Consider the following 17,959-nt stretch of genomic DNA (forward strand, 5'->3'; position numbering starts at 1 on the left):
CTTGGTAGGTTTCTTGAAGTTAGGTTTATGATACCACCATTTGCAATTTATCTTCTGAGTTTATGTGCCATAAAATTTAAGACCTAGGTGAATGTATTATGGGGAGCATTACAACTATTCTCTATACTCCACAAAGAACTACAGTACACTGGAACGTTTTTCTCTAGAGTTCTATTCTTTTTTTCTTTTTTTTTTAGAGTTCTATTCTTGTATGAAAAAAATTTTCCCTGTTTATGTTCAAAATAAACAACTGTATCATTACTTCTTGTGTTTTACTTTAATTGCGCTATATTTGCAATGTAGATGTACTTGGAAAAACTCAGTATGTCAAAGCTACTACAAGAGTTTTGAAAATTACAGTTAATGTTTCAGAAGAAACCCACTCAGGTGTGCAGGTTCTTTATCTTTCTATTAGAAGATGGAAAAACAGCATCCTTGCTAAGCTTCATGTTTAATCAGATTCTCCTATATTAGTGCATAAAAGCTTCAGAACAAATCAATCTCAACCAAGAACAGTTCATGTTAGAAAAAATTAGAATAAGGGCTAATACTCAAGTCTACATTCAGCATGTCAGAAAGCATTTTTGGCCATTATAAAAGTTTATTTAACAAAAAAGCTCAATATGAAAATGCACACGATCTGATTTTTATATTGTAGTAAAACAGGTACTATGGAGAGGGGACATGTGGAAGCAGTTGATTCTTCTGATGAACACATCCATTGTTTATACTCGTTCTAAGGCTTCTAACATGATGATACTATTTCCTCGTATTACCTAAAAAGAAAATTTGAAAAGAACATAATTTATCTGCCAGTCATCAATGAAAGGATTTTCACAAAATCATTAATGGTTTTTCAGTATTAAAGATCAGTTTGTGGGGCTTTTTTCAAGGTGCAGAGATACGGTCTTTTAATCATGACAAGTCAGTAAGCCTTTTTAGAGTTAAGATACATCTTTCTTGGATTTAACAAGACTAACAAGTACCCTTTTGAGAATGCTAAGTCTTCAATGATTCACATAACCTTCTAAACTGCAGTAAAATAACATACCCATCTCTGTCCCAAGCGATCTGTAAGTCAAAATGTACAGCAGAATGTCAGTTTAGGGGTATAAGATAACTTAGGGAACAAACCAGGATGTAAACTGAAAAGTATGCTTTGTGAAGATGGCATTTTAGTTGGGTCTGAAAATAGGGCAGAATTTTGACAGGAAGGTAGAACTCTAAACAAAATTGAGATGAAAAAGTGTAAGGGGATAAAGAAAGAATCAAATTTGAATGTCGTAAAAAGTTATGATGGGAAGTAGGAAACAGTCTGTACCCAATCTTAGAAGGCCTCAAACACCAATGTTAAGGTACTTGGAAGACACAATGAAACCGATAATAAGCCAATGAAGTTTCACAGCCAAGGGAATAACCATTATTATTATTATTTTTTAAAGATTTTATTTATTTATTTGACAGAGATCACAAGTAGGCAGAGAGGCAGGCAGAGAGAGAGGGGGAAGCAGGCTCGCCACTGAGCAGAGAGCACGACGTGGGGCTCGATCCCAGGACCCTGAGATCATGACCTGAGCCAAAGGCAGAGGCTTTAACCCACTGAGCCACTCAGGCACCCTGGGAATAACCAATATTTTATTTTATTATTATTATTTTTTAAAGATTTTATTTATTTATTTGACAGAGATCACAAGTAGGCAGAGAGGTAGGCAGGGAGAGAGAGGAAGGGAAGCAGGCTCCCCGCCGAGCAGAGAGCCCAACGAGGGGCTCAATCCCAGAACCCTGGGATCATGACCCAGCTGAAGGCAGAGGTTTTAACCCACTGAATCACCGAGGAGCCCCATAACCAATATTTTAATGACAGACAGCTTATGTGTAGGAAGAGAAGTTATAAAGAAAAGGTCCTAGGAGCACAGTGCCTAATATAGTAGCCATTCCATAAATGAGGACAAGGAAGGATATTCATAAGCATAGGTAAAATAAATGGCTGGTAACCAAGTTTAAGATGGGTAGAAAAGTAAGTTAAACTAGAAGGCAAGGAGGCTGCAAACACAAGGAATCCCTGGTGCACTGTAGGTCATACTGTAGCCAAAGATCAGGTCAAGTAGAGCTGGAAATGAGAAGAGGAAATAGTAGAAATGGAGGCATTCTGAATTAAGAAGATTCTAAGTAGAGCTATGCTTGTAGGCAGCTGGAGAAAAAACAAAGCAAAACAAACAAAAACAAAAAAACCCCACCGAAACTTATTTTCTCCCCTCCATTCTATCTGCTTTATTTATTATATACAGTTATTGTCCTCCTCACCCAAATGTCATTACTATGAGAGCAGGTGCAATAACCCCAGTGGCTAAAGTGGTGGCAGGCACACAGAGGGCTCAGTAAGAACCTGTTAAATAAACAAATGACCCTGCATGTTTACTGCAGCTGACAGAAGGGAAAGGAACAGGACAGGTGGAACAGTGTCTTGGCAGAAACAAAGAGCAATGAGTATGATGGGGTGGTGGTGAAGGGCAGCATGAAGAGAAAACAATGCCCTGAAAATGATGGTGGGGACTGAAGGAGCCTACAGTTCTCTAAGTTAGGGATGGAAATGAGAGCTAAACAATAGCACAAAATAGTTCTCAGGGGTTTAATTCCTGGCTTATTTGCAAAAGATGGTATACATCACATCTCTGTCATCAAAACATGAAGAACTGCTACCCTTCTTTCCTCCCTCTCCCTTAAATGTGTCCACTTCTGACCCCAGAAAGGGGAGGGTGGCAGAGAAGTTATTTCAGATAACTAAGAATTTCAGATCTGAGGTTTTTGGGGGCATTATAAAAAAGACAAAACGCTGTGACTTTCATCAATTATTTTCTAAAATATGAGGTACTGCACACGTATTTGCATACCACATACTACATGACGTAAGGCTAGTGGGTGGACACCTCTGCTGTACAGTAATCTTCCTATTTTCTCCTTGTGTTTAGGCCTAATTCTCCAAATCAAACTGGAACCGTTAGGTCCAGAATTCCATAGTGCTCCTTTTATGTTTCAGTGCTAGTTTTTACAAAATGCTGCTCAGACTTTTAGTCTTTTCAAAGGGCACAGCTATCTAATAAAGAATATAAACCTAAAATGGAACTACAGAACAACAAAGCTAGTGAGAACCCCTGAACTACACAGCATCCTAATACAGAATTTTTACTGTGTTCTTAGGGGAACTCTGGGGTGGAGTGAAATCTTAAAAGAATAAGACAGAAATGAGGCCACTGACAACAACGGGGATGTTTCACAGGAAGCCAGTTGAGACATCATTAGATAATCTCCCAGCTGACAGGTCCCTCATACATACTATCTTCCCCTCAGAACACATTTTTTTTTTTTTTTTAAAGATTTATTTATTTATTTTAGAGCACACAGGTGGGAGAGGGAGTCTTAAGCAAACTCTGTGCTGAGCAAGGAACCCCATGCAGGGCTCAGTCTCATGACCCTGAGATCACAACCTAAGCCAAAATCAAGAGCCAGAGGTTTAAGTGAATGTGCCATCCAGGCGCCTCAGAACACACACATTCTTTTTTTTTTTTTTTTTTTAGATTTTTTCTTTATTTATCTGACAGAGATCACAAGTAGGCAGAGCGGCAGGCAGAGAGAGAGGAGGAAGCAGGCTACCTGCAGAGCAGAAAGCCCGATGTGGGGCTTGATCCCAGGACCCTGGGATCATGACCTGAGCCAAAGGCAGAGGCTTAACCCACTGAGCCACCCAGGTGCCCCAAGAACACACACATTCTTAATACTACTCTAAATAAAACAGCATTACGTAATTTCAATGGCCTTAATGGGTCACTGACTTGGACAAGGAAATAGCAAAGCCAGTGTACAGTCTCCTTTGCCAAACAGCTTGTGAAAACAAAACGGTAACCTATTTGCTTTTCTTCCAACCTCAGAAAAAACATTCTTGCATTTTCTTTAAAATGTCTTTTTAGGGACGTGTGGGTGGCTTAGTCAGTCAAGCATCTGCCTTTGGCTTGGGTCATGCTCTCAGGGTCCTGGTATCAAGTCCCTCATTGGGCTCCTTGGTCAGCAGGAAGACCGCTATGCCCTCTGCCTGCCGCTCCCCCTGCTTATGCTCACTTGCTCTCTGTGACAAATAGATAAATAGAATACTTAAACAAACAAAAAGCCCTTTAAAATGTCTTTTAATTGGGGGCACTTGGTTGGCTCAGTCAGTTAAACGTTTGCCTCTTGATTTCGGTTCAGGTCATGATCTAAGGATCCTGAGATCAAGTTCTGTGGGAGCGCCATGATGGGTGTGGAGCCTGCTTAAGATTCTTGCCCTCTGCTCCTCCCCCTTACACGCACGCGCGCGCGCGCGCTCTCTCTCTCTCTCTCTCAAAAAGTCTTTTTATTAAGGACAACTAATATGTTGTCATTGTTCTGTTTTTTTTTTAAAGATCTATTAGAAAGAAAGAGCACAAGTGTGCAGCTGGATGGGCAGAAAGAGAGAAGTAGACTCCGGGCTTAGCAGAGAGGCTGATGTAGGGCTTGACTTCATGACCCTGAGATCATGACCTGAGCCACTTAATCAGTGAGGCACCCAGATGCCCCCCATTATTTCATTTTCAAAATGTTAACTCAGCTGCAAGAATTACTGCCTACTAATACAAACGTTTTTGGTCATACAATAAGCATCAGAGGTGGAAGAGATGACTGGTTATGAGTACCTACTTACGTGATAGGCAAATTCTGTATAAAGACTAAGCCCATTAAAATTTAGGGGGAAAATTTTGAGAAAGATCCATCATCTAGGTTCAATTCCTTCTCAGATAAAATTCCAATTAGTGTCACACAATTCTCTGAAAAGTTATCTTCCCAAATTAGAACTTGTAGATATCAAAGTCCTTCTTCAATCTTTTTAACAAATCTGTTGAGATAGAAACTAAAAACATAATTTACCCTCCCCTAGAATAAGATTACTGAATTTGTAAAAGGAAAGGGTAGAGAGGAATTGTGTGTGTGTGTGGGTGTGTGTGTGGTGGTATTTTAAAACCATTTTTAGAATAACCTGGCTGCTAATCATTTGCCCATAGTTTTGTTCATTTTCAATGGAAGCTCAAGAATAATGTCCCTGAAAGGAAGGTCTATTTGCATAAAACTTGGGGAGGTGGGGTGGGAGCCTCATATCAAGGGATTCTCCAAGCTGTTTTTCCAGCCCAGACCACTGATTTGGTTTTCTTTTCTTTTTTTTTTTTTTTTTTTAAGATTTTATTTATTTGTCAGAGATAGAGAGCGTGCACAAGCAGGCAGAGGCGGAGAGAAAAGCAGGCTCCCCAATGAGCAAGGAGCCTGATGTGGGACTCGATCCCAGGACCCTAGGACCACGGCCTGAGCTGAAGGCAGTGGCCTAACCCACTGAGCCACTCAGGTGTCCCACTGATTTGGTTTTCAAATGAAAATGCACTTGAAAGGAGCAATAACACACATCTTGGAAAGTGATTAAAAAATTGTGAGGAAAAAAAAAAAATCTCAAGGCTAACAATCAGAAACGCTTACTACCTTTTTTTCTCTTACCACATTTTAGAGATCTTTATACTCAGTGACTTCCTAAAGCAAAGTTGTCCTTTTTGATTTACTTTTCCCAAGAAACTGGGGACTTACTAAAACTCAATGGTCACATTGTCCTGTGCTGGACGAAGAGTTGGATTCAAAGTCTGGGTCTTGGAAACAACCATCAAATCATTCAGAGACTAAAGGCCTCTGTTATAAAGCTCAAAAATGATTTCCTACAGCTGTTTCAAGTCCAAGGCACTCAGAGGGTTCTGCTTAAGATTCAGATCTAACCTATAGGTAACTGGGATACTATCACAGTTGTATGACTACCATATGTTAAACAAAGTGGGAAATGGAAAGTCTGACTTTACCTGTTATTTGCCCAATTTCAATTTAATCCAAGACTTTAATAGATAATTAATCCTTATTTCAAAATATGAAATCTCTAGGAGAAAGCTTCTGTCTTTACTTACCACCATTCCAATATTGTTCTGTTGCCCACTAGTTGCCATCTCCACACATTCATCTATCACAAGATTCATAAATGGATCGAACCCCCGCAATATTCCTTGAACATGTCTGCCACCATTTAATTTCACTATAAAAAGGGAAAAAGTAGTTTAAAACTGACCAATAAATATCAAATATTCATTAAAAATTAGGTGGAATAAAACCTAGGTACTTGAGAAATATAATCCTATCCTTACTTTATGTCAAGCAATGGGCTAAACATTTCACATTTAAACTTACAAAAATCCAGGCTGGGGCGGGATGGGTGAAACAGAGGATGGGGATTAAGGACTGCACTTGTGATGAGCACCAGGTGCTGTATGAAGTGCTGAATCACTATATTGCACACCTGAAACTAATACAACACTTTATGTCAACTATTTTGGAATTTTAAAAAAGAGTAAATACAAAAAAAAAAACCTTACAAAAATCCTATCAAGTAGAATTATCCTAAGTTTTCACAAGGGAACTGAAGTATAGAGCTTCTTAAAAAACTGGTTCAAGGGTAGATAGGTAATGTGGGCTACAGCTGGGATGGAAAGGGAAGGCTGTCTGCCTCTGTAGCCCAGGTCTTTACCTCTACTATCCTTCTAGCACTGTATAGGTCAGAGTTTTAGCTCTGGTCCAAGTCCTTTGCTCTTAAAGGAAAAAATGTTGATATATTTGCAACTATCACAAAACAGGAAAATACCATTAATTTTGTCTAAGTCAGGGAAGGCTTAAAGGAAATCATGAAAAGTCCAAAAGTACTGCGCAATTTATTAAATATCAGAAATTAGGTATATAAAATTATCTGCACAGGATTTTGATAAACCTCCTTAATTAATGGATGTGAATTAGAGAGAGGTTCTGTGTGACTTAAATTTTTGTGAAGTTGTGCCAAACATGATATACTGCCAAGACACATGTAGGAAGCAACCATTAAAAACAAAACAAAAAAACCCCAAGAAACTTACATGATAATTTCTTGTCCATAAATCTGAAAAAGCAAAAAGGGGTACAAATTATATAACTGATTAAAAAAATTTTTTAAAAAAGATTTTATTTATTTATTTGACAGACAGAGATCACAACCAGGCAGAGAGAGAGAGGAGGAAGCAAGCTCCTTGCTGAGCAGAGAGCCTGACGCAGGACTTGATTCCAGGACCCTGGGATCATGACCTGAGCAGAAGGCAGAGGCTTTAACCCACTGAGCCACCCAAGTTCCCCCTGATTAAAAAATTTTAAGCACAAGTAAGCACAAGGTCGGTACAGTCAATAGAATTTGCTAAAACTGCACAATAAAAATGATGAAATTTAAAATAGTAAAAAACTTGTATTCTTGTAGAGGAGGGAGTAATGGGCTACCTTATTTAGCACTTATACAATGTAATTTGGGAAGGGGCAAAATAATAAAAGTAAATCTTAAAAAAGATTATTTTAAAATAATCTCTACACCTAACATGGGCTCACAACCCAGAGATTAAGAGTTATATGCTCCACTGACCGAGTCAGCCAGGGACCCCTTGATGACTGGGTTTTAGAGCCATAACAGAAAAACAATGATCTGTTCATATTTTGGTTATTACGAAAACCAAACAAAGCTGTGAGGAAACTAGAAGGTAATCAAAACATATTCAATTCAATAGCTATTTTATTTTATACTTGAGACAAGTATAACACTTGAGTGTTATTTTATTTAATATTAAGCATCACACTTAGGTGTTCAAGATATTCCTCAACACGTAGTTTTTAGCAGAATAAATACATATTTTGAAGCCTTAAAAAATCTCAAACGGGGAAATCCCATCTCAGTAGGGTATTATGGAAATATTAAGCCACGTAATCAAACCAGTTTTTACCCCTTCCAGTTACAGGCTAGAAAATATGAAATGTCATTAAAAAAAAAAAAATTTGAGAACATGCATGTGTGCACAAGTGGGGACGGGCAAAGGGAGAGAGCATTAAGCAGACTCCCTGTTGAGTGTGGAGACTGACAAGGGGCTCCATCTTACCACCCATGAGCTCATGACCTGCGCTGCAAACAGAATGGGACACTTAACCAACTGAGTCACCCAGGCAACCCTGAAATTCCACCCAATTTAATGTGTAACAGTTCACCGGAGAATCAGAAGTAAGACATACCTCCGGGGCACCTGGGTGGCGCCCCAGTTGAGCACCTGACTTGATTTGGCTCAGGTCATGATCTTAGGGTTGTATGAAGGAATCCGAATTAGGGCTCTGCGCTCAGAGTGGAGTCTGCTTGTCCCTCTGCCTCCACCCCTCCCCTCCCATGTGCTCTCTAAAATAAATAAGTTAGGGGCGCCTGGGTGGCTCAGTGGGTTAAAGCCTCTGCCTTCTACTCAGGTCATGATCCCAGGGTCCTGGGATCTAGCCCCACATCAAGCTCTCTGCTCAGCGGGGAGCCTGCTTCCCTTCCTCTCTTTGCCTGCCTCTCTGCCTACTTGTGATCTCCTCTGTCAAATAAATGAATAAAACCTTTTTTTTTTTAAAGATTTTATTTATTTGACAGACAGAGATCACAAGTAGGCAGCGAGGCAGGCAGAAAGAGAGAGAGAGAGGGAAGCAGGCTCCCTGCCGAGCAGAGAGCCCGACGCGGGACCCTGAGACCATGACCCGAGCCGAAGGCAGCAGCTTAACCCACTGAGCCACCCAGGCGCCCTAAATAAAACCTTTTAAATAAATAAATAAAATCTTAAAAACCAAAACAACAAAAAATATGTAGTATGATATATAATCCATTTTAATATGATGTATTATATACAACACAGCAAATATAACACACATGAACTTATTCGACCCTTATGATGACTTTGGAAGTTATGTATTGTTACTAGAACCATTTTACAGATGAGGAACTGAGTTTCAGAAAGATTTAATTACCCAAAGTCAGAGAGGAGGTGAGGAAGTTTGAACAAACGCAAACGGTTCAGTTTGGCTGGAGAATGGGGGCACTCCATTAGTGTGTGTAATACCTGGCACTGGGGTTTCAGATGGAAGAGCTTGAATGCTTTGTCAAAGAGCCCATACTTTATCATTCAGACAGTGATAAATTATTAAGGCAGAGTCCAGTTACTGGCAAGACCACTTGGGCAGAGATTTTTTTTTTTTTAAAGATTTTATTTATTTATTTGACAGAGAGAAATCACAAGTAGACGGAGAGGCAGGCAGAGAGAGAGAGAGAAGGAAGCAGGCTCCCCGCTGAGCAGAGAGCCTGATCGGGACTCGATCCCAGGACCCTGAGATCATGACCCGAGCCGAAGGCAGCGGCCCAACCCACTGAGCCACCCAGGCGCCCCTGGGCAGTGATTTTTAAAAGGTGGGATGGAGGGCGCCTGGGTGGCTCAGTGGGTTAAGCCGTTGCCTTCGGCTCAGGTCATGATCTCAGGGTCCTGGGATCGAGTCCGGCATCGGGCTCTCTGCTCAGCAGGGAGCCTGCTTCCCTCTCTCTCTCTCTGCCTGCCTCTCCGTCTACTTGTGATTTCTCTCTGTCAAATAAGTAAATAAAATCTTTAAAGGAAAAAAAAAAAAAAAAAGGTGGGATGGAGAATCTGGTTAGGTCTGGGTATCTAAACCTCGGCATATTAACATCTGGAGCCAGATAATTCTTTGTTGAGGGACGTCCAGTGCACTGACAATGTTTAGCAGCATCCCTAGCTTCTACTTACTAGATGCCTGCAATAAAACCAGACTCCCTCCCTTCCAGTTAATAACCACTGAGTTAAGCTAAACCAGGAGAAGGGTATAAAGAGTAAAAGGTATTTGTGAGAAATTAAAGGAAAAAAAACCCCTAAGGTCATTTAGGAGGCAGGTCCCAAATGATTTCACCATACGTGTAATCTAGAGATAAGAAAAATATTAAAACTAGGTTCGTCCTCTGAAATTCTCAAATATCTGTTAACCAAAAAAAAAAAGAGTATCTGTTAAGAAACGAAAAAGGAAATCTAAGATTACAAGCAGACAATGTTCTTTCATTAAAATATAATTAGCATTTCACCAGTTCTTGAAGAACCCAGAAGACACTTCTAAGATTTTACCAGCCCATCAATAAAAGAGTAAGTTTAGATCAGCATTTTCAAAATAATTTCTATTTTTTCTTACTGTTAGACTTATGATTAGTAATTCTTTAAGGGATCCAAGTAAAATATACACGGAGTTTTTGCACAAAAGATGTTTTGATACAGATGTGCATTTAAATGTAAAATTAATTTTTTTTAAAAGATTCATTTAAAAAAAAAATATTTTATTTATTTATTTGACAGACAGATCACAAGTAGGCAGAGAGGAGGGCAGAGAGATTTTTGAGTGAAAGAGAACAGCGGGGAGAAGCAGACGGAGAGACAAACACTAAGCAATACTCCAGGTTGGGCTGAGAGCCGGACATGTGGCTGATCTCATCACCTTGCCATCATGAACTAAGCTGAAACCAAGAATCAGATGCTTAACTGATTGCACCACGAAGTGCCCCTAAATGTAAAATTATCAAGTATGACCCTTTCTTTAAGTCTGACTTCTCTATGAGGCTGGTAATAAGCCAACTATACACAGGCCAGATGGCTGTTTCCCCAATCGTTTCCTGAATCAATTTTTCATAATTTGTTCTATACATCTACTATGTGCAGAATCTAGCATTACACGGTATAAACGAGATAGAGAAATACTAAGGCATCCAACATGTTAAGTTTAGTCGAGTCTTTAAGGAAGTTAAAGCTTTAAAGTAGGAAAATCCTATTTGAGATGATTTTATTGGGTGCAAAAAAAAAAATCCCGTTATCTCTGATTAAAAAAAAGATCGTTCTCACACAGCTGTTAACAGAAAAAGAGCTCACGTGACATTCAAGTTTAACTTCAGCACAAGAAAGCAACAAAAAGGAATGGGATTTTTGGGGCACCTGAGTGGCTCAGTGGGTTAAAGCCTCTGCCTTCGGCTCAGGTCATGATCCCAGCGTCCTGGGATCGAGCCCCGCATCGGGATCTCTTCTTGGCGGGGAGCCTGCTTCCTCCTCTCTCTCTCTCTCTGCCTGCCTCTCTGCTTACTTGTGATCTCTGTCCGTCAAATAAATGAAGAAAGTCTTTAAAAAAAAAAAAAAAGGAATGGGATTTCTAAATTAAAGCTCGAAGAAACAGCTACAAACACACTCTAAGATTAAGGTAGCTTCTGAATCCTCATCTACTATTAAACACTTCCAGTCCACCCATCTTCTTAGTTCTCTCTAAAACTACTCTCCAGCCACCCTACCTAGCACTGAAGGCTATTCAAGCAGTCCAACAAAGGATGGCACTCCAGGGTCTCCAAGCAAGGAGGGAGAGGGACTGCGCTGGGGGCCGGGGGACCGGTAGATGCACCCAGGAAGGCGAGGCAGCAGAACAGAGGCCCCTTTTCTGCCACTGGGAACTCTGCCAGGCCAACGAGGGCGAAACGAGACGTCGGCGAGGGCTTCACGCACCGAGGCGCGAGACCCTGTCGGAACACGCACGCCAGGCACACTGCAGATAATGGAGAGGATCTAAGGAACTCAACGCACGCAGAGAAGCCGCCACCTGGACCTTTCACATACTTACTTTTTCAGCTCGGGAGGGTGAGCTTTGCTCATGGTGTCTACTCGGCGAGCTCAAAGATGCCTCCAAACGGAATTCGTGGCGTCCCTCGCGCTCCCGCGGTAGGCCCGGCGTTTTGCATATGACGTCATCGACCCTGTCAGCCAATCAATTCTCGGAGGAGCTCACATTTCACCTCGCGATACTTTGGGGGCGCCCGAAATTGTCGCTCGATCTTGTGTTTCCGGTTGCGTCGCCACCCACTGGCCTAGATGGGGCTAGGGGTGGGACTAGTCCTCTTCTCAGTTCCGTTTCCTCGTTTGTAAAATTGACTTAGCGGTTCTGTCTCCAATCTCTAGGGGGAATTGGTTTATCCCTTTCTCTGTTGCATTGCCTTGGTTGTCGTCTTCATATATACCGTGAATATAGGTTCTAGAGGAGTGGGCCTCTTAATAGTTCTTTGGCACGTATTCCCACATCTTGTCATGCTAAGCCTAGGGTTCCAAGAACATCTTTAGTGACCTCTGGACACCAGATTAGTAGGGTGAAGTGGCTTCAGTTTCTAGGAATTTGAATCTTGAGTGTATTCCCTAAAGACAATCCTCCAAATCTTGTAACACTGCCTCCAGAACCCCACTTGATGTACCGTGTTCCAATATAAAGAACGTAACCATCTCTAATATGAGATACTCTTGACTTGAAAATCAAGTGTAAAAAGTAATCTCCAACTTGTTCCCACTTAAGTTACCCAAAAGAGGCGAATGCATATGTATGAATAAAATACAACTTGGATTATATAAGATTTAGGTCACAATAGTAAAGCCATTATGATTCTAAGTAGGGGATGATTTTCCAAAATTCGATTCATTCCTAATGTTCAGGAATGGCTCTATTTAAATACGAATGATAGTAAAGACTTAATTAAACTCATTACATAGTTAATACTCTCTTGACACTCAAAATCCTAGATGTTGCATTTTTCTCAAGAGGGATCATTAATTACCCTTTCCACCTTTTGCTGTTAGTGTTGAGTTGAAGCTAGAATCCTGAAATGGGTATTGAATTTTTTTTAGCTTTACAGCATCCCCCCCCCCCCCGATGAAAGTCATTGTGCTGTAACCTGACCTCAGTTTTCCTGCATTTGAATCATAGTTCATAACTAATTTACTCTTTAAAATTTTTACTCTTCAAGACCTCTTAAGAAACTTATTTCACAAACTACAAAGAGAAGCATCCTAAGAAAGTTGTATAGTCACACCCAGACATAAGAAACATAATAGTGGAGGAAAAACTAAACCTTATTTATTTTTTAGAACTGAACCACTAGGAAAATATATCACAGCCTTGAAACGCCAAACACAGGCTATATTATCATTTCAAGTAGTAAGTTGGTAAAAAGACAATAAGGTCCTTATCAAAATGAAAAGGTGCTAGAGCTGGGGCAGAACACTGCTTGCTGCAAAGGCCCCAGGAAAAAGAGGTGTTTGGTAATGGAGGGGGGACTTTCCCTCTTTTCCTTTAAAGGAATCACAGCTCACCCCTGAATCACCTACTTGTTCTCCTTTGACCTTCTGGTTGCCAAGGGATTGTCCCAATAGCGCCATATTATTTGAGGGGGCAAAATAAGCAATACTGAGTTTAGGCTTTCATTCCATTCTGTTCTATAAAAACTGTTTTTTCCAAATCCAGTATCTAATAACTTGTAATTAAGAAGACAACAGTTCCTCCTTCAGTGTTCATTCCTAGATACTTGTATATAGTGCAATCAAAACCCCCTTTCAAGGGAGAGTGTCACTGCGAGATTGTCCTGCTGTTCTCTAGCAGACAGCCTCAGGGCCCATCATGGCATCCAGTGAGAGGGAAGATCTGCTTCCCATACCCAGTGCAACATTGCCTGTCATGTTTTTACAGGGTCTCCTACCTAGCTGGAAGATGTAATGGATATTTCAAGAAAAGCATATCCATATCTTGATGGCCAGAAACAGATATCCACAAGAACTGTTCCAAGTTCTTAACTGAACTACCCCTCCCAACTCCACATCTTAAATCAATTTCATGCCCTTATATATAAAATAAAACCAAGCAAGACAAAGACCCAGAAACCTTTTCTCCCTTCTAAATTAGTGACATTGTGGATTTTGTTTTACAGCTTATAGAAAAATGATTTGGTGATCCTTCTGGTAAATAGGAAGTTGGCAACAAACAGAAACATCTTTGCTCACACCACCAGATCATAGGCAGATTAGGAACCTGCCAGCCTGTTGGTACCTATGTACTGAGAAGAATCTGGTATGTTGGAGGTCGGCTCTGGCTTGGTTCAAGGGAGATCCCTAGTGCCAGGACAAGCATGTGAAATTTAGGCTATCAAAAACTCTCCTGTGCCATCTCTGACCCAAATTTTAGCACCAGTTTTTTCCATTTCACTTTTTAGGTTCGAAACATAAAGGAACCAGTGTCCAGAGGCAAGTGACATGGGCCTCAAACTTGCTGCCATTGTTAATTTCTTCATAAACTTCATTTAAAAGACCCAAACTCCCATTTCTTCTCAAATGGATTCCTGCCATGAGCTCCGATGGCCAATTGTGAAGACCTCTATTTCCCAATGGACAAGAGAGACTCCTTCATCTTCTTGGTCATGGTCGGGATGAGGTGCATGTGGTCATCCACACACTTGGTCACACAACTCTCCAGCTGCCGCTTCACCTGAAGCTCTTTACTTCCTGCATCTATTGAATCTTTGGCTTTGTCATTGCAATGCATGGTGCATCGGGCAAGGCGGTCCTGTGGCAAGAAGGAAGAAAGTAGAGAAGGCTGAAAGGCTGACCTCCATTTACCAAATGCTTACCATGTGCTAGGTCCCTTCCTACATATTGTGGCTTGACATATATAATCTTGATCAATTAAAGGGACACTATAGTGCAATTAACCAAGATTATCCTGACTGAAATAGAGGGTAGCATCAGGAAGGTCCAGAAAAAGCATGACAAGAAAGCAGATGAATAATAGAATAAATGATACAGAAGCCCCCTCCAGGAAGTGGGAAGTAACTAGAGGCTGCTGTTGGTCAGCTAGAGTTAAGATTCTTTAATACCTGAACTTGCTATAGAAAAACACTCAACAAATATTTACTGAATATCTACTATGTGTCAGGTACTCTCCTAATGCTGGGGAATACAACAATGTGTAAAACAGATAAAGTTCTTGCCCTCATAGAACTTACATTCCAGTGAGGGGATATAGACAAAATGAGGGGAGATGTTGAAGCAGTTGGATATATGAATCTGGAGATCAGGAGTGAATTTTGTCTAGAGATATGAATGAATGTAAGAGTTTTTGGCCTATAGACGATATTTATAGCAGATATTTATAGCTATGAGACTAGAGAATTAGATTGAAAAAAGGTCCAAGGAAAGCGCTAGGCATTCCAATGCTAGGTTGGAGGGGAAAAGCAGGAAAGGAGCCCAAGGAAGGATGGTCAGGGAAGGAGGTAGAAAACCAGAGTGAGGTAACTTTTCTTTTCTTTTCTTTTTTTTAAAGATTTTATTTATTTATTTGACAGACAGAGATCACAAGTAGGCAGAGAGGCAGGCAGAGAGAGAGGGGGAAGCAGGCTCCCCACTGAGCCGAGAGCCGGATGCAGGGCTCAATCCCAGGACCCTGGGATCATGACCTGAGCAGAAGGCAGAGGCTTTAACCCACTGAACCACCCAGGCACCCCCAGAGTGAGGTATCTTGATGCCCAACTGAACAAACTGTTTCAAAGGGGCGAGTGATCACTGCATCAGTGATGCAGACAGGCTGAGTAAAATGAGGAATGAGAAATTACACTGGATTTAGCTCCATGGAGGGGAGCGCCCAGAACAGTTCTGGTGAGTGGAAGAATAGCTTAATTGGAGAGGACTAAAAAGTGAACAGAAGGAGAAAGTTATACAACAATTCAAGAATCAAAATGTCGAAGACCCTATTAATAAAATTAGCTGTCAAAATGAACACAAAGAAACCTCTCTGGGTTCAGGATTTTGTGTAAGTCAGTCCTTTGCAGTGTCAGTGATTTTGAAGAATTCCATAGAGCAGAATGTAAAAGTTGTATATTAGCTACAATTTGTCCCATGTGAACAGGATCTCAGGCTTCAATAAACTGGTTCAGAAGTGGGCTCTGCTTTCTCCAACCTCCAGTCATAGAAAGGGAATAAAATGAAGTTGCAGCTACTCTTTTCTCCAGAAAGAGATACAGTGGATACCTTTTGCTCTTAGTGACCTCAGAGGGGCTTGCGAGGAAGGCATCAATGAGTCAGTATTACTACTCCTTCACACAAATGACTGCTCTTTAGTGACACGGGAGCTGCCCCCTAGGTGTAGCAAACAGGGGTCGTTCTGGGTAGGCATGTCCACAACAGGATGGCAAGATACTGCTCCAATCTGCATCTCTTAATGACTAGCCTACTCCACTTCCTGAGGATTCTACTAGCTTAAAAATGAATGAATACACGTCTTAGAAGGCTTTACACTATACAGTATATATATTGTATTTTGTGTCTATGGGAGGGAAAAGGCTCTTGGTCATGAACTCCTTTTCACATCATTTTGTCTCTGGAAATACTTATAGCACTCAACCTCCAGGAGTTTTTCCCAAATTTCAAACCCCATAAAGACTGCCTGGCCACAAGACTGTCCCAAATGTTAAAAGAACCAAGATGCTAAAGCCAAGAGTTTTGAATGAATGCTTGTCATCTCTTGCAAAAGAGCACCATCAAGGCATGAAGTCCTCTGCCTGGGCTATTTCTCACCTGGAACTTCTCCAACTCACTGGTCACCAGGGCCTGGGCTTGAGCCAGAGGCGCATGGCAGCGTTCAATGCACTGGTGCACCTGCTGCATGGACGCCTGGCTGTCCTCACAACAGCTGGCACTGCACCGGAACATGAGGCCCTGAGAGGGAGGGCAGAGAGAGAGAGAGAGGTGAGGCGGGAAAGCCTCTGGGGCAGAGATAATCATGGAGTGCAACAGAGGAGCATCTCTATTTGCACCTCTCCTAACAGACATCAGGAACCTAAAACCACACATGGGAAAAGCATACTCGAAGCCTAGCAGAAGGTTCCATGGCCTTCTTGCTGCTAGCTCATTGGCACTTGTTGCACCGTAGACTGGGTGGACGGAGAAGGTAGCGGTGGGTCAGATGAAGTCAAATTCTGAAAACCAGGTACCTATGCCACTCGGTTCAGAGGTCAGCAACCTCTAGCAATCTGCTTTCCACCAGGGGGCAACCGATCCATTAATCAATGACTCAAGAAGCGCTATTTAGGGAGGCAGGACCAACAGCCACAGACCATTTAGGCGATCAAAGCACAACGGCCGTACAAACCAGCGGTGTGTGGAGCGACACTAAAACCGGCATGACATGGCCACTGAGGAAGCCAAACACTTTTGCCTTTCCGGTGTTTCACCTTGGCCGTGCCCTTTCTGGGCCTCCGCCTGCTCACCTGCCGAAGGGGCAGCGCTACACAGGAACGCGGGGAGGGGGGTGACACCGAACGCCTCACACCAAGGGCTTTCTAACGCTGGTCCGGGGTCTAACACCCCCTCCCCGGAACTGGCCGGGGGGGAAACAGCTTTGCGCGTGGGGAGGGAACACAGATTGCATCCACTCGGCGGAAGCTCCAGGACTTCTGAGGGTGAGAGGTGCTTCCGAGAGCGCGGCGGCGACCCCAGGGACGCCCCGACTCGGGTCTGCGGAGAGGCGGGCAGCGGCGCGCCGCGGCGGCCAAAGGAAGAGCGGACTGCCGGGACTCCCCGGCCTGACCCCCGCCCGCTACCTGCATCTTCCTGATATTCTCTCTCTCCAGACTCTTCACCATGGAGTCCACCGCCTCCTGTACCCGCAGCTGCTGCATCTCCGCCATGGCGACTCCGCGCTGCACACTCTCCGCGCCGGCGCCCACATGGAGCCCCGCGTTCGGCCCGCCCCCTTGCAGCGGCGGCCGGGGTCACCGCCACCCTTCCCCGCCCACGCCGCCGCCTGGCGTCGGAGAGGAGGAACTGCATCCACCCACCCCCTGCTGTGCCCCCCCCCCCCCCGCCTCCTCATCTGGCATGCAGGCGTCTGCCCCTCCTCTCCTCCTGGCCCCGCCCCGCATTCCCTGCTATGCCTGAGCCCCTGGGGGCTGGACAGGGGAGCTGGGACTCGCTGTCTCCATCCTGTCCTCCCTCCTTCCCTGTCTTCCTTCAGAGTCTTAAAATAATATTTAATATAATTAATATTCAGGTCAAAGCACAAATCTTAGTTATATAGCTCGAGGATTTTTAACAAACCTTGCCTTTTCGTAGTCAGTTTTCCCCTTTTCTCCCCCCTTACTCCCCTACCCTTGACCTCAGGCAACAACTGA

The 17,959-nt window shown here is 42.5% G+C and overlaps 2 protein-coding genes across 3 annotated transcripts; both read right to left on the minus strand.

The window, feature by feature from the left end:
• Nucleotides 1-579: 579 nt before the first annotated feature.
• Nucleotides 580-11,734, minus strand: SNRPG (small nuclear ribonucleoprotein polypeptide G). 2 transcript variants are annotated; one of them, XM_032352384.1, is made up of 4 exons: nucleotides 11,602-11,734; nucleotides 6,996-7,018; nucleotides 6,003-6,127; nucleotides 580-776 (listed from the first exon to the last, which is right to left on the minus strand). In XM_032352384.1, the coding sequence occupies exons 1-4, from the start codon at nucleotides 11,631-11,633 to the stop codon at nucleotides 726-728; spliced, it is 231 nt and encodes a 76-aa protein (XP_032208275.1). In that variant the 5' UTR covers nucleotides 11,634-11,734; the 3' UTR covers nucleotides 580-725. The 2 variants fall into 2 exon arrangements, with proteins under 2 accessions (XP_032208275.1, XP_032208276.1); XM_032352385.1 differs by lacking the exon at nucleotides 6,996-7,018 and having other exon boundaries at nucleotides 11,602-11,716.
• Nucleotides 11,735-12,857: 1,123 nt separating this feature from the next.
• FAM136A (family with sequence similarity 136 member A) lies at nucleotides 12,858-17,578 on the minus strand. Its single transcript, XM_032352382.1, has 3 exons — nucleotides 17,390-17,578; nucleotides 16,365-16,505; nucleotides 12,858-14,358 (listed from the first exon to the last, which is right to left on the minus strand). The coding sequence occupies exons 1-3, from the start codon at nucleotides 17,474-17,476 to the stop codon at nucleotides 14,170-14,172; spliced, it is 417 nt and encodes a 138-aa protein (XP_032208273.1). The 5' UTR covers nucleotides 17,477-17,578; the 3' UTR covers nucleotides 12,858-14,169.
• Between the last annotated feature and the right edge of the window lie 381 nt (nucleotides 17,579-17,959).

This window comes from Mustela erminea, chromosome 7 (assembly GCF_009829155.1).
Source record: "Mustela erminea isolate mMusErm1 chromosome 7, mMusErm1.Pri, whole genome shotgun sequence".
NCBI lineage: Eukaryota > Metazoa > Chordata > Mammalia > Carnivora > Mustelidae > Mustela > Mustela erminea.

Excerpts from the sequence above, each read along its gene's own strand:
- SNRPG (XM_032352384.1), bottom strand. The coding sequence starts at position 11,633 with ATGAGCAAAGCTCACCCTCCCGAGCTGAAAAA. Across the intron at positions 7,019-11,601 it reads CACCCTCCCGAGCTGAAAAA|ATTTATGGACAAGAAATTAT; the intron begins GTAAGTATGTGA and ends TTGCTTTTTCAG. Across the intron at positions 777-6,002 it reads AGAACAATATTGGAATGGTG|GTAATACGAGGAAATAGTAT; the intron begins GTAAGTAAAGAC and ends TTTTCTTTTTAG.
- FAM136A (XM_032352382.1), bottom strand. The coding sequence starts at position 17,476 with ATGGCGGAGATGCAGCAGCTGCGGGTACAGGAGGCGGTGGACTCCATG. Across the intron at positions 16,506-17,389 it reads AGAATATCAGGAAGATGCAG|GGCCTCATGTTCCGGTGCAG; the intron begins GTAGCGGGCGGG and ends CCTCCCTCTCAG. Across the intron at positions 14,359-16,364 it reads GTGAGTTGGAGAAGTTCCAG|GACCGCCTTGCCCGATGCAC; the intron begins GTGAGAAATAGC and ends TTCTTGCCACAG.